This window comes from Penicillium chermesinum (assembly GCF_028974085.1).
Source record: "Penicillium chermesinum strain IBT 19713 chromosome Unknown utg000002l:1.0-5270490.0:1.0-5274688.0, whole genome shotgun sequence".
NCBI classification, from domain to species: Eukaryota; Fungi; Ascomycota; class Eurotiomycetes; order Eurotiales; family Aspergillaceae; genus Penicillium; species Penicillium chermesinum.
The window spans coordinates 2,509,116-2,524,294 of NW_026695312.1; the positions used below are offsets into that span (position 1 = coordinate 2,509,116).

General features: G+C 50.8%; 6 protein-coding genes across 6 annotated transcripts; 3 read left to right on the forward strand and 3 right to left on the reverse strand.

The window, feature by feature from the left end:
* Positions 1–734: 734 nt before the first annotated feature.
* On the forward strand, positions 735–3,193 carry N7468_001777 (origin recognition complex subunit 1; the record flags this gene model as incomplete). The annotated part of the gene is made up of 3 exons (XM_058471074.1): positions 735–1,402; positions 1,486–1,540; positions 1,601–3,193. The coding sequence occupies 3 exons, from the start codon at positions 735–737 to the stop codon at positions 3,191–3,193; spliced, it is 2,316 nt and encodes a 771-aa protein (XP_058334215.1).
* Positions 3,194–3,890: 697 nt separating this feature from the next.
* On the reverse strand, positions 3,891–5,231 carry N7468_001778 (WD40 repeat domain-containing protein; the record flags this gene model as incomplete). Its single annotated transcript, XM_058471075.1, has 1 exon — positions 3,891–5,231. One exon carries the CDS (start codon positions 5,229–5,231, stop codon positions 3,891–3,893), a length of 1,341 nt encoding a protein of 446 aa, XP_058334216.1.
* A 352-nt stretch (positions 5,232–5,583) lies between these two features.
* Positions 5,584–6,618, forward strand: N7468_001779 (ankyrin repeat domain-containing protein; the record flags this gene model as incomplete). Its single annotated transcript, XM_058471076.1, has 6 exons — positions 5,584–5,641; positions 5,695–5,720; positions 5,814–5,942; positions 5,994–6,116; positions 6,181–6,510; positions 6,565–6,618. The coding sequence occupies 6 exons, from the start codon at positions 5,584–5,586 to the stop codon at positions 6,616–6,618; spliced, it is 720 nt and encodes a 239-aa protein (XP_058334217.1).
* Positions 6,619–7,359: 741 nt separating this feature from the next.
* On the forward strand, positions 7,360–9,353 carry N7468_001780 (flavin-containing monooxygenase; the record flags this gene model as incomplete). Its single annotated transcript, XM_058471077.1, has 6 exons — positions 7,360–7,444; positions 7,495–7,617; positions 7,670–7,749; positions 7,807–8,125; positions 8,187–8,828; positions 8,887–9,353. 6 exons carry the CDS (start codon positions 7,360–7,362, stop codon positions 9,351–9,353), a joined length of 1,716 nt encoding a protein of 571 aa, XP_058334218.1.
* A 588-nt stretch (positions 9,354–9,941) lies between these two features.
* N7468_001781 (uncharacterized protein) lies at positions 9,942–13,018 on the reverse strand (the record flags this gene model as incomplete). Its single annotated transcript, XM_058471078.1, has 4 exons — positions 9,942–10,570; positions 10,629–12,000; positions 12,055–12,792; positions 12,869–13,018. 4 exons carry the CDS (start codon positions 13,016–13,018, stop codon positions 9,942–9,944), a joined length of 2,889 nt encoding a protein of 962 aa, XP_058334219.1.
* A 754-nt stretch (positions 13,019–13,772) lies between these two features.
* N7468_001782 (S-adenosylmethionine synthetase) lies at positions 13,773–15,113 on the reverse strand (the record flags this gene model as incomplete). The annotated part of the gene is made up of 3 exons (XM_058471079.1): positions 13,773–14,773; positions 14,852–14,937; positions 15,046–15,113. The coding sequence occupies 3 exons, from the start codon at positions 15,111–15,113 to the stop codon at positions 13,773–13,775; spliced, it is 1,155 nt and encodes a 384-aa protein (XP_058334220.1).
* Positions 15,114–15,179: the final 66 nt, after the last annotated feature.

Sequence of the window (15,179 nt, forward strand, 5' to 3'; positions counted from 1 at the left end):
ATAATCACGCGACTAACTCAAATCTCTGTAGAAAATAGCTAGTGTAGATGTATATCAATACGTCTTATAAGTAGTACACCATTCAATTGGTTCCTTGGTATCATGTGCTAAGTCCTACTAGGATGTATGACATAATGGGAGCCACCAAGTATGATAGCATATGATGGGGACTTTAGACCTTGGATATATGATGCGCCACACGAATAAATCATGGGTTCCTCTCCATCTTGTTGAAGATGGTCCTTCTAGTTGTCAGAGGTTTGTAGCACAAGCACGGGGACTGAGTGCGAAAGAGATACAAATTATGGAGCTTATTTAGTATGGTATACAGACTTGTGAGAATAACATGATATGGATTTGACGACAAATTAGTTAGAGTTACGGGGAAAGAAGACTAGTGCTGCTCTCTTTACAATAGGCTATGCTGTTTATTTGCAGTAATATTGTCAGTAGTGGCCAATTGTGTATTGGGATATAGTTTTCAGGATTGCATCTTAGTACGAAGTAGCATCCTGTCACCAATATTCGCATGGCATTGCCCGATGACCTCAACGCCTGCACGATGTTTGCCAGCAATATCTGATATATGTAGATATCTGGCTTTTGATTGGCTGGTCCTGCGAGCAAATGGGCTAAGCCCGATTAGGAGTAAAGTGGACAACGCGTCCCAGCACGCGCCCCATGGTTTTTACCCTTGAAATTGCCCCCCTTGTTCTCTGGCCAATCAATCCAGCATGTCACGAGAAACGGATTCATCGAGCGATTCAGACCAAGAGCGAGCTTCGAATGCAGCCGCACGCCAGCGGAAACGGAACCAACAATGGGTGACAAAAGGCGCACTAGTCCGAGAGGATTCCGACGACGAGCTCGGCGACGAGGACTTGCCATGGGAATGGATCTACGAAGAGGAGCCCCAAGCCGAAGGCGAGGCAGCAGAGAATGACGAGAAAAAAGAAAAGCCATCTCGACGTCGGAGGTCTTCTCGCCCTGCGCAGAAGAAACGGGCGATCATCGGCGCTCGCATGGGATCATTCGAATGCAGGATCGGCCAGGTGGTGCTCTTGAAATCCCCAGAACCAGGCAAAGACTGGGTCGGAATCATCACGGAGTTCTTGGAGGAAGAGGATGAGGACGAGGAGGGTGGAGTGCTCAAGTTGGCCAACATCATGTGGTTCGCTTCCCCGGACGAATTTTTGTCAACAAGGAACAAGCGCAGAGCCGACGCCTTGCCGAATGAGCAATACTTAACTGCCGATTTCAACAACAACCCGCTCTCCTCGATCAATGGAAAGGCTGTCGTGATGTCGAAGGACGCCTTCTATGCGAAATACCCGAACGGCGCCCCCCTAAAGACAAGGCGCGATTGGCTGAGTACAATAAATGCATCGTTTGTCGACGAGGCGTGAGTCAAGTCCAAGGCCGATACACAGACGAATTTGTGTGGGAGGACGTCTACAAAGAGGACAATATCTATGAGCTCATAAGCATGGTTAAGGAGAACTTGAAAGCAGCCAGGAAGCGCAAAAATGTGGATAGCGATGTGAGTCGATGATGCGCGATGCACTCATTTGAAAATTTTCTGACGACAATAACTACTTAGTATGTCAATGTCAAAGACGAAGAGCCGACCACACCACGGAAAAGACAACGAACGGCCACAGGGGGGACCCCCAAGACACAGCGCAAGAAACCCTTGACGACACCCACCCACAAGCGGATTGTTGTTAAGAAGCCTCTGGAATTCACTCCTCTGGGGACTCGCGTATTATCGCCAACTCATTTTGCCTCCCCATATCGACAAGCTCGTACCCTATTACATGTCTCAGCCGTGCCTGAATCCCTGCCTTGTCGCACAACAGAATTCAATACAGTCTACAGCCATTTGAGTGCGGCTATCATGGAGGGCACCGGTGCCTGTATCTACATCTCAGGGACCCCAGGAACCGGAAAGACAGCCACGGTGCGAGAAGTAGTGGCACAGCTCAATGCTGCGGTGCATACAGAAGATATGGATGATTTTATATTCGTTGAGATCAACGGGATGAAGGTAACAGATCCGCATCAATCCTATTCTCTGCTTTGGGAAGCCTTGAAGGGCGACCGAGTATCTCCTTCACATGCGCTTGACCTTCTTGAACAAGAATTTTCTCACCCTTCACCACGTCGGGTCTCTTGCGTGGTTCTAATGGATGAACTTGATCAACTGGTGACGAAGAATCAATCAGTCATGTACAATTTCTTCAACTGGCCAGCGCTCCGACACTCCAGACTTATTGTCTTGGCCGTGGCGAACACTATGGATCTTCCAGAACGAACGCTCAGCAACAAGATCTCCAGTCGTCTCGGTCTTACCCGCATCACATTTCCAGGTTACAAACACACAGACCTCATGGAAATCATTGGCACCCGTCTCGCAAACGTACCGGGAAATATTGTTGACTCCGATGCCGTCCAGTTCGCGAGTCGTAAAGTTGCCGCTGTCAGTGGTGACGCTCGTCGTGCGTTGGATATCTGTCGGCGGGCTGTTGAGATCGCAGAAGAGGAAGCGGACGCAGCGGCCGCTGCCAACTCAGCGTCTGCCACCATTGCAGAAGAGCCTGAAGATCTCCCCCCAACGCCTAGCAAAACGCCAGCCCGACGCAACAAGGCCCCTGCAGACAAGCAACCGGCTGAGCCTGCCCCCAAACCCGCTGAAAAATCGCAGCCTGGCCGCGTCACGATCGCCACTATTAAACAAGCAATTCAGGAGGCTACCTCAACGCCATTGCAGCAATCTCTCCGATGTCTTCCCCTATCAGGAAAACTCTTCCTTGCAGCCCTGCTCGCTCGAGTCCAGCGAACAGGGATAACCGAATCAACATTCGGTGATGTCCTCGACGAGGCCCGCCGCATAGCCGACGCCGCAGTCGCAGTGGCCAATGCGGCCAGCGCTGGTGTGAAAGATTTCTTGTTGGCAGGCGGTTCTGGCTCTCGCGTTCGTGCTCTCGGGTTCGCAGCCATGGAGCTGATGAACTCTGGCGTTCTCGCTCTTGAGCAAGGGACTGGCACTAAGAGCTTTTTCGGGGGCTCGACCATTGTGACCCGTGGTGAACGGAGCGGCAAAATTCGGTTGCGGGTTGCTGCTGAGGACGTGCGATTGGCGTTTCGAGAGGATGCTGAGGCTAAAGGCTTTGGGTTGGGCATTGACCCTTGATCATGTTTCATGTATACCGTTCTAGCATTCCTGGTGTTGGTCTGTTTGCTTTTGCAATGACTAGAATAATGAAAAGCACATTTCCGTGATTTCATCCCATCATGATGCCAATCGCTACTAGTATGGTTGCCAACTGTGATGTGCAACGTTCCTGCCGTATACTAAAGGTCGTTATGAAACCTTGGACGCAGCGGATCCTCGGTAGGGGTCAAGTCGTAATTGCAAAGCTAGGTTAATCATAAGAGCCCCCCGTGGCATCCGTACGCAAAGGTCCAGAAAAGGTTACGAAGGCGAAAGTGGGCGACGATTAGAAATCCCATCGCCATTATACCGGGGGATTTCCGAGTCCTGCTTTTATGTTCGTTCGGATTGGTCTTTCGAGTTTTTTTTTTTTGGCCACTTTGAGTGTGCTAGTACCAGGTGGAGAGTACTAGTAAGAGTGAATGCAACAATTGAAGGCAGGCAAAACTTTTACATCGGCAGTTTTAAGGCAAAGAGACATGCGCGATAGGTTACAGTCCATTGCTCATCTTTTTATTATTTGCAACATAAAAGACAGTATAGCAGTGGAGTAAAAGACCTTCAATCATATTGTAAAAATAGCGCCAAACTCCATCATTGTGCTTGGGGGGTGGAATAGAGTAAAACAGATACATAAGGTATGACACAGGTGTGTTATGCCACGCCCGAATTATCTCTAATACCGCTCACGGTGAAGAGTAGGTTTGAATTGTACCGGATGAGTCTCCGGTGTCGCGTTTTCGTCTTGCTTCCATACTTTGATGGTCTTATCAGCTTCACCGGTGATCAGACGAAGTCCGGTCTTGTCAAAAGTAGATGTCATGATACCCGCTTCAGCCTCAAGCGAACCCGGCTGGGCTATACTCTCCAAAGTCTGGAAGCGATAGCCAGTCTTCCAGTCCCAGAAAGACATCGAGCCATCGTCGCCGCCAGAGAACAAGACATTGTCTTCATTGACTGACAACGTATTGATGACTGAGTTCTGACCCTCGAAATTCTGCATGAAAGCACCTTCAGGGCACTTCCACTGCTTGATGCTGCCTGTGCTAGCACTGGCGAATGTGAACTCCCGAGGGTGAATAGCGAGTGCTCGCACACCCTTCTTGTGGTGGGTCAGGCGACCCATAGACTTTCCAGCAGCCAAATCCCACAACCGGACCTCTTTATCCAAAGAGCCAGAAATGATCTGGGGATCCGCTTCTTGGCATTTGACATCTGCGATTGTCCCAGTATGGCCCGTAAGAGTGTGGATGTTGGCACGCGATCGCATATCCCACACACGCACACTGCTATCACGACCACCAGTGACCAATAAATCCAGGTGAGGATGAATGGCCAGGGTATAAACACCACTCAGGTGACCATGATATTGACGGATCACCTTGTTGGTTTCCAAGTCCCAGCACTTGACCTGTTTATCCTCACCGCAAGAAAACAAATACGGATGCCGCGGGGACACTGCCAGCCCGCGGACGGCACTGATGTGACCGGTAAGGGTCAGGCGCAGCTCACCAGTCGCCAGGTTCCAAATCTTGATAGTGCGATCAGCAGCACCACTGGCGAACCACTGGTTATCCGGTTCCACCGCCAGAGATCGTACCCAGCCAAGATGGCCAGAGATCACACGCATGAGCTTCCATGGAGCGTGCCACTCGGGAGGCTCCTGCTGAGTAGCCGATGGTCTCGCAATCAAACTCTTAGTGTCGTTGATGCCTCCAGCTCCCCCGGTTCCAGCTCCCTTTGTACTCTTCACAAGCGCATTTGACGACCCGGCCTGTTTCTCTTGGGCTTCGGATCGGATCTTGGGTCGTTTCGAGCGCGCGCTGGCAGCCTGGATCTTCTCCTCTAGAGCTCGTGGTAGTTGGACCACATCTTCGTATTCCACTTTTCGTCGGTAGGACATGCCGATTGAGCCATCTAGTACAGTTGGGCTCAGCATCAGATGTTCCGGGCCGAAGAGGTCGACTGTGCGCTTTGCGTTGGCGCGGACCGCATCTTCCACCGAATTCTCGGTCATTTTTGGTATGGAATGGTAGATCTCGAGGAACGCGTATTAAGAGGGTGATGTGCCGTGCTGTTGCAGAGCGCGGTCTGAGTTTTGCAACAGGTGTGCGTAATTGAGAACCCTGCGCGGGGGTCGCTGTTGAGGTCGAAAGTACGAGGGGCCCTAGCGCATTTGAATTGAGGATTCCAGGTCGGCTTCAGTCGAGGGACAAAGCTGGGGACGCACTGAAGGGAATATGCGCGGCGAGAGAAAGGAAATCGACGGACCTTTTCGCGGTTTAGCAGCCTCAGGTGTCCACAGGTGCGAGCCGCTCCTCCACTTATCGCAGCTCTTATCGTCGCATTGCTGATTTCCACCTTACGCCATGGATCCGACGCAGAACTCCAAGTTCCAGCTACACGAGGCTGCCCGAGAGGGCAAGAGTAAGCTCCTATCTGGCTCCTTGTCCTTGGCTGATACTGACGATATTTGGTAGCTCAGATCGTGGAGTCTCTTCTTAGTGTGAGTGATTCGGATGCAGCTGCCCCGCAAACCCACCATCTACAACCGATGCCCTCCGAATTTATAGGACGCTTTTACTGATTATGGGAATAGACCAACCCCAAGGCCGCAAACACCAAAGATGATGACGATCGACTTCCTATTCATTGGGCTGTTGCCTACAATCATCTACCCGTTGTTGAGTTGCTAGTTGCAGTGAAGAGCTTTGACCCGGATGTCGAGGTAGGTGATTGCTTATATATATCTGCACGAACAGAGTTTAACGCCTACCAGGATGGATCTGGCTGGACGCCACTCATGATTGCTGCCAGTCTCAAAGAGTCAGGTGGTGAACAAATCGTAGATTTGCTCATCAAGAAGGGAGCGGACGTGAATGTCAAAAGTAACTCAGGACAGGTACGCGCCGCTTCAGAGTTTTTCTCTCTATCAAAGATATTAATCAGTCCTGGTTGCCTCATAGAATGCGCTACATTTCGCCAGCTCCAAGGGCAACATTTCTATTGTGCGAACTTTAATCGCCAATAAGTGCAGCGCTCGAGTGAAGGATATCCGTGGACAATTGCCACTGCATCGCGCGGCGGCCGTAGGCTCTGTACCAATTTTAAAGACTCTTCTAGAAGAGGGAAAGAGCCCGGTGAACGCAACAGATGGTGATGGCTTGACCGCACTGCACCATGCAGTGTCAGAAGGACATGGTGATGCAGCAATCTTACTGCTCAAATCAGGGGCCGAAGCCGATAAACGGGACAACGATGGGCGATTGGCCGTTGATTTAGTGCCAGATGACAAGGTGAGTGTTTTGGTGCCTCTGGGGGTGAGACCGCATTGAGCTAATACGCCTTAGGTCAAGCAATACATTATTCAGACTGCAGAGAGAGAAGGAATTGATCTGCCCTGATGAGGCGTTTTCGCGGCATATTGCGGTTCCGATCCAGCCTACTTAACGCATTGCGGCTCCGATCCAGCCTAACTAACGTCACCGAACGCTAACCTCGGTGCTCAGGATACGACCCCCGTACTTTTAGCATACAAACGACAAACCAGTGGCCAACTTCTGAGAGTCTAACGATTATGTCTACCGGATCTGGAGCAAAAAATAGTTCTAAGTACTGCTTGACTTAAAGGAATTCTTTCTTTTCCTCCCAGACGCGCTTTCACAGCGTAATTTGCGTGAACTTCTCTTGCTATATGGGGTTTTCCCACATCCGAGCGGCTCCTGCAAGTTGCAGCTTGGCAATGAGGGGTTGTCAATACTTGCCTACGATTCGCCACCCAAGATCTCGAAAATAATCCTCGTCTTTCATGATACAGCTTGATGTGTAATTTTCATACAAAGGATATACGTTTCCTTGTAATGTCTAAACCCCACAAAGTGGCTCCCCGTCCCCGCTTCCGCCCCCAGATGTGATTTCCCACCTTCGAGTCCAGCACAGTAATTCGTTGGAAGACTGACGTTTTATTGATTTGATGAGTATACTCGGTGCCTCGGTAAAATCCAACCCAAGAAATCAACTGAGGGGATGCTGCGGAGATTTAAGTAGGGATGAGTACTCTGTAAAAGCGTTCTGCTAAATCTTTTTGCTACTCCGCATCTTCTCAAACCTGCGAGTCCCCAGAATCTCGCAAGCCCATTCTCGATATGGCTCCATCTAATACTCGACTTCCAGTCGGGAACAAAGACTTCACTCATGCCACTGTCGTTATTATTGGCGCAGGGATCTCTGGTAGGGGCCCTAAGGCTTCTATTTGTGTGACATCCGCTAAACCACTGTAGGAATTTGCATGGCAATTGATCTAATTAAGCGAAATCAATGCCATAACTTTGTGATCTTGGAAAAGGGCAGTACCTTAGGCGGTACTTGGAATGATAACAAGTATCCCGGTTGCTGCTGCGACGGTACGTACCATATTTAACTATCAATTTACGTAGTACTAACATCCCGATCTAGTTTGGAGTGCGCTCTACAGCTTCTCTTTCGAACAAAACCCCAACTGGTCTAAAGAATACCCCGGACAGGAGGAAATATACGTCAGTTAAGCTCGCGATGGACCCAAGGATCCACGATATCTGACATGTAAAATCTAGGCATACCTGGTCAATATCGCCGAGAAATACGGGCTGTACAAGCACATACGGTTCAACTCGACGGTTGAACAAGCGGAATGGGATGAAACAAATGCCAAATGGAGAACCACAGTCACCGTCTCAGCTCAGAAAGATAGCGAGTTTCTCAACTCATATGTTATCGATTCAGATTTCTTGGTGTCAGCTGTTGGCCAACTCAATCTACCGCACGAGCCAGAGATCCCCGGGTTACATGACTTCCAAGGAAAGCTGATGCATTCTGCTCGATGGGACTGGAGCTACGACTACAAGGGAAAGCGGATCGCAATTATTGGAAATGGTAATCGTGATAAAAAAAAATGCCCCATCCCAAACAACGAGAGTTGCTAACTTCCACCAAGGCGCAACCGCTGCCCAGATTGTCCCTGAGATCGCCCCCGAAGCCGCACACCTCACAGTATTCCAGCGGACGCCCAACTGGCTCATTCCCCGAAAGGATGCTCCAGTTTCCACGCTTCAGAAAGCTCTCTTGAAGTACTTCCCACCTCTGCTTTGGCGAAAGCGGGCTCTGCAAATGCAATATCGTGAACTGATCCACAGTGCGGTCTCTGATAATGAGTCGCACTTTGCGAAGTTGTTCCGCACGTGGTGTAAAGAAATGATGGAGAGTCAACTGGTAAATAAGCCTGAGCTGTGGGAACCCCTCACGCCAAAATATGCTGTTGGCTGTAAGCGAGTGATCATCAGTGATGATTACTATCCCGCTCTCGCTCGCGATAACGTCGACTTGGAGACTCGTCGAATCCTTCGGATGACTGAGAAGGGAATTGAAGTCGAGGGGGCTGGCGAGCAAGAATACGATCTTATCATCCTTGCAACGGGGTTCAAGACCGTGGATTTCCTGCACCCCATAACTGTCATCGGCAGAAATGGGCGACGCCTGCATACCGACATTTGGAAGAAGGGGGCTACGGCTTACAAGGGCCTGCAAGTGGAGGACTTGCCCAACTTTGGCATTTTCTACGGTCCAAATACAAACCTTGGTCTGATCCCCCAAATCTGTTGATCACGCTGGGATTGACCCTATCTAACAACATTCAGGACATAATTCCATTATTCTGATGATCGAGGCGCAATCTCGTTATTTGAACGCAATCCTAAAAGAGATACTTAGAGCCCGGCAATCGGGAAAGACTCTGATTATAACGCCGACCACAAAAGCTCTCAAGACCTTCAATGACAGGATCCAAGCAGCGCTACAGGCAAGTAGTTTTGCCGACCCTAACTGCCAAAGTTGGTACAAGCAAGACGATGGAGTGATCACAAATAATTGGTCGAGTACGGCCATCGATTACCAACGGGAGCTATCAGAGCTGCGCTGGGAGGACTACACAATTGAAGGCTCGGGGAAAGACCTGCTCGTCTCAAAGAAACCCACTCATGTAGCTCAAGCTCGAGAGGAACTCGTGTTCAGCGACTCATCGCTCGTGCTTGGTCTCGGGGTTCTGGCTGTTGTAGGTGGCTACTTCGCGCTCCGTCCCGGGTCGACTTGGTTTCGAAGCCGATAATCTTCAAGCCATTTCCCTTCGCTAGTAGAATTTCTTGTGTATCATATTCCTATGCAAGAACATTGTTGAGAATTGAAATTAAACGTTCTTGAGCTGAAGAAATGTTAGGTCAATTAATTAGACCCGAGGGCTGCTATGGAGGCGAAGGAGGGACGGGCCGAATCTGCCGTTATGGTTTGCAAGAAGGTGGCATAAAACAATGGTGGCTGATTTATTCCCCCGGGGGTGGCTCATAGATGTCGTCTGCCAGCAACGGTTCTTCAGGAACTCCAAAGTCATACAACCATCTGGAATATCATCGTCACCCCAATGCTACAACTTCAATGCGTAGATCGAAGATCCGTGTTCTAGGTGATACTTTATATCCATGAATTTTGTCTATGATTGAATTTTAAGGCCAAGCTAAGTCCTCGGGGTAGTATTTCACGTCACTGATGCAATTGAATGCGGGCGACTCCACGACAGGAGTCAAAATGCATGATGATAAGGATACAATGCTATGCCCTAAGACTGGAAAAATAGGATACGCCAACGCAAAATGCAAAATGCATACATGTATCCGACGCTAATGATAGCAGAAGGAAATCCTTAGAGTTCCATATCGTCATCGTCCCAGCCCAGCTGTTCGTAGATGGATTTTGATTGAGATTTGTCGGGGGTCACTGGTACCATGACGGAATCTTTCAGGGGAGTCCCCAAAATCGCTGGCGGGGTTGGCTCGCGGGCTGGGATGGTTGTGGTTGTGGTTGTGGTCGTGTCACTGTTGACCACTGGTACAGATCGTGGAGCAGACATTTCGTCAAAGCTGCGTTTTGGTTGTGGTGGTGTCTCCATGATCGAAGAAGAGACTGCTCCGCCGAAAAAAAGGGACAACGGCCGTGATGCTTCAGGGCTGGAGGTGAATATGTCCTTTTGGCGGGATGAAACCGGGGTTGTGGGTACCATCGACGGGTCAGATGCTTCTGTGGAATTGCGAGATTCAGGGAGCTTAGGAACTCGGAACAAGTTAGCCCCTTTGTTTATAGATGATGAGGGCTTGCTTGGGTCATAGAAAAGCCTTGAGGGAGGCCGAGTTGGAGTCTCTTGTATAGAGCCTTGGTCTGTTGACGGGGCCTTTCGTTTGTTCTGTCCTGATGCTTGGACGCTGCGAGATTTGAAAGGGTCTGAATCGGGGCCCGAGAATGAAATGGCACGTCGCCCCGAAGATAGGACCATGACTGGAGACTCTGCCAGGGAGTGGTCTTCCATTTCGCCAGCAAACGAATGTGAAGGTACAAGAGTTCTGGGCAGGGGGGGGCATTCCGACAGCGGCATCCTTTTTGCGATTACCTCGTGGTGTTGCCATGACTTGAACACCCTGGCCAAGAGGGTTGCGAACTGGGTTCTTCGGCTTTCGAGAGCTGCCTCCTCCAGTAGACGCACGTTTAGTAGCATCGTTGGCAATATCCTTCGCAACAAGCTCTCTATTGGGCTTACGCAGGGCCAAGATAGCTGCATCAAGCTCCTTCTTCTGTTCGGCCAGAATCTGAGCTCTTCGGCTCTTGCTATCGGTTTGTCTTGAACCACCTAGGTCAATCTCGCGGGGCTCCATACGTCTGCTTTGCTGGATTCCACCCCGTACACTATTACCAATGGTGGGTAGCGTAGGCTCCATCAGCCTATTATGCAAATCACGTTTTGCTCCCACTTTAGTGGGCGCTGTATTAGAGCGCGTGAGACTTGGTGGTCCCTTCTGAGTCGTCGTCGTCGCTGTCCTCTGCTCGGTACTAACTCGGTGTAATGACCGCTTGTGATCTTTCTGCGGTGGTTTCCGGACGACCTCGGACCCCGGCTCGAGCCTTTCTCTCTTGCTGGAGGACTTTTTGCCAGGTGACACGCCACTGGTAACACCAAATTTGCGAGTGATGAGCTTGCACTTTTCAGGCAGCCGCGCAGCGTAGAATGGAACAATGACTTCGGTGCAGAAGTCGCGTACGCCGTCACTTTCAGCCTTCTTTCCAGACATATGATCTTCTTTGAAGAGCGAAGACTTGGCGCTGTCGGCGGCAGACGTATCCTCAGAGCTAACAGCATGCCAAATACACATGCGATCTAGATGTAACTCGAGAAGCACATCGAGATCTTGCGGCTTTTTTGTCTTTGACTTTGGCGGCTCTTCCTTCTCATCTCCGTTCTCCTCTGAAGTAGTCTTCTTATCCGTTTTGGTGCTCATCTCCAAAGCAATGACCTCAAGGATCAAAAGAATTTGCAGCTGGGTTTCACGAAGTCGAAGATCCGATATGTGCTTCTTGCTTTCTGCTTCCCGGGACGAATCCGCCGGGGAGAGTTCTGTCATAGCACGGGCTTTCCACCACCTGTGCACAAAACCATCTTCCTCTGGGTACATTCCATTTCTTCCCAGCTTCTTCTTCTTACTCTTGCGCTTTTTAACTGCAGGTGCAGCTTCATCGTCGGATACAGCGAGCATAGCATCGCGCACGAGAACGGGAAGAGTCTCTCGGTATTTCGTGTCCATCTTCTTCGCCGCTAGAATGGCCTCACGGTAATAATCAATAAGTGCAGCAGGCGAATGTGACTTTTCGTCGCCCGATTGGAATGCGTTACGGCAACGTGTAAGCGGGCCTTTTGCAAAATAGGCAACGGATGTCTAGTCGTGTCAAGTCAGTAAATGATCCAAAATCAGTAAAGGCACGACTAATACCTTCGACACGTAAAGAGCCTCGAGATAATTATCTCTCATTCCGTCCAACAACTCTTCAGGTGTTTGCTTGACCTCTAGTTCCTGAGACTCCGCCGTTTGATCAACATCCATAGCATCAGCAATAAAAGAAGCCTGCGAATCAATGCGCAAGCTTCCACCACTTGGCCTCCTAGCAGCAGGAACAAGCGACTGGCTACGATGCTCGAGTACGTCGACAAAGGAAGGCCCATGACTTCCTGCCTCGACAACCGCATCTTCAAAGACCACCGCTACCTGCAGCCCCGCAAGCTCATCGCCCGGGCCCAGATCAGAAGGCGGCTCCGGAATCTGCGCAGCCTGCCACCAATTCGAGCTTTCGGCCTCTAGGCCGGCCTTGTCTTCGCATTTGGGCTTCATTTCCCCGACTTGGGTGCTCTGCCATCCCTTCACGGCAACAGCGATTTCGCCTTCGTGGACCCATCGTGCAAGTCGGCTCAACGAGTAGATGCCTCGTTTCACTCGCTCAACGACATACAGCCCGCGGTCAGGGGCCAGTCGGACGGCGAGAACCGTAGGCTCCGTACATGCGCTTAAGTCCGTTTCGAGAGCGGGTATGTCTGCTGCGAACATGCCGCCGGGCTGGGCGTCAGAGTGCGACCAAGACGCGTCTTCGATCCATGATAGGGGTAGCCGGGAGCGCGGGAGAGTAGTGATTGGGTTGAGGACGAGGGGTTCATTGGACAACGCGGTAATCGGGGCCTAGAGGGAAGTGAGTTAGCCCAGAGGACCCAAGGGTGGACTCGAGAGTGATACACCCTCTGGGTCTATGGTATACCTTTATGACGATGGAGGTTGTTGAGCATTGTACAAAGCTACTCTCACGTCCGATCTTGCGCTTCTTGGTGGGCGGTTGGGCTTCGTGGAGTTTGTTCAACATGGAGGAGCTGAGGGGGTCCAGGGCGCTGGGAATTGTACGCGCCGTCATAGTCGCACTTAGAAAAGGGAGTTCATTATGCCAATATCAATTTGCCAAATAAAATCTCATATAAGCGGAGGCAAAGAAAAAGGGACGCCAATGCAAGCGTAACTCCGGTACTGCAGCATTCGAGGTAGATTGAAGATGCCGGTTTTTGGCGTCGCGCGTCGCGGCCCCTACACCGCGTTCCCCGCTTTAAGTGGACTACCATACCGAGTCGAGCACGAACTCGATCTCCTCCCAGGTGATTTGCATGCTTTTGGGACTATTCAGACTGTTTACTACAAGAGGTACTGTTGGGATCATTGAATTTTTTTTTCCATTATTCTGTTGCTAATGTTTAGATTAGCAGACCCGTAAATCTCGAAAGAGCATCGACTAGCCAATAGTGCCGATCCTCCGAGGCTCGTATCACCCTCAAGACTTCATCAATTGATTGTACAACAGCACATTCAGTTCATTCAAGCCCGTTAAGGAACGAGAGATAAGAGGTGTAATATGTTGTTGAAGATTTCGCTTCCAGAAACGCCAAATAACCCATCCCAGCCGATGAAAGTGGTATCATGTTGAATTTTGTCTTCGCGAAAAGGCCCCCCCTGTGCAGGCGACCATGCAGGTAATTAAACAAAAAAGATCAGTTCCCAAGAGAGAACCGCCCTTTAGACATTTTATAGGTTTTCATAAAGTCTATGCACGTGCTTTGAGTTGTTGAAAACAAAGCGTATTCATCACATTCGTCAAAAGGTCACTGGAGAGAAGCTTCTTAGAACTTCAGCTCCTTAGGCTTCTCCCAGGAGAAGTTCTGGTTGGTGAAGTGACCGTTCTTGGCAGTCTGGGCGTAGATGGGCTTAGCCAGGTCCAGAGACTGAACGATCACACCGGGGCGCAGATCGAAGTTGTTGCGGATGATCTGGACAAGCTCATCAGAGGTCTTGTCGGAGGTACCGTAGGTCTCGACGAAGATGGAGAGGGGCTCAGCAACACCAATGGCGTAGGAGAGCTGGACAAGGGCACGACGAGCGAGCTTGGCATTGACCAGGGACTTGGCGATCCAACGGGCAACGTAGGCAGCAGAACGGTCGACCTTGGAGTAGTCCTTTCCGGAGAAAGCACCACCACCGTGGGCACCCCAACCACCGTAGGTGTCGACAATGATCTTACGGCCAGTCAGACCGGCGTCACCTTGGGGACCACCGATGACGAAACGGCCGGAAGGCTGCAAGTGGTAGACGGTCTTGTCGTCCAGAAGGTTGGCGGGGATGACACCCTTGACGATCTTCTCCTTGAGGACCTCACGGATCTCCTCAGTGGAAAGAGTGTCAGTGTGCTGGGCAGAGATGACGACGGTGTCGACGCGAAGAGGCTTGACAGCACCGTTGTCGTGAGCGTACTCGATGGTGACCTGGGTCTTGGTGTCAGGAAGCAACCAGGGGATGGAGCCATCGACACGAGCAGCCTTCATGGCGGCGTTGAGCTTGTGAGAGAGCAAAACAGTGAGGGGAAGGAGCTCAGGGGTCTCATCGGTGGCATAGCCGAACATGATACCCTGGTCACCAGCACCGAGCTTCTCAAGAGCCTCCTCATAGTGGAGACCCTGAGCGATATCGGGAGACTGCTGCTCAATGGCAACCAGAACGTTACAGGTCTTGTAATCGAAGCCCTTCTCGGAAGCATCGTAGCCGATGTCCTTGATAGCGCCACGGATGACCTTCTGGTAGTCGAGCTGAGCCTTGGTGGTGATCTCACCGAAGACCATGATCATACCTGTAGGAGAGTCATGTCAGATTTTGGGGCCTAGATGAGGCAGAGGAGAAGGGGAATTGGGGGCTGTCAGCAGCTTACCAGTCTTAGTAGCAGTCTCACAAGCGACCTTGGAGAGGGGATCTTCCGCCAAGCAGGCATCGAGAATGGCATCGGAGACTTGGTCACTGTTGCCCGACGGTATACAATTAGCATTGAGCTTCTAATTGATTCTGCGGGAAGGCCACAGAGGGGGGTGTTGGGATCAGGGCAGGAGGGGTAAAGGTCCAACATACGCAATCTTATCGGGGTGACCCTCGCCGACAGACTCGGAGGTGAAGGGGAAAGTACCGGGAGCACCCATTGTGAAGTGTAGTGTGGTGAAAAGGGGGAGGAGGGGGGAAGAGGAGGGAAGAGGAGGAAATTGAGG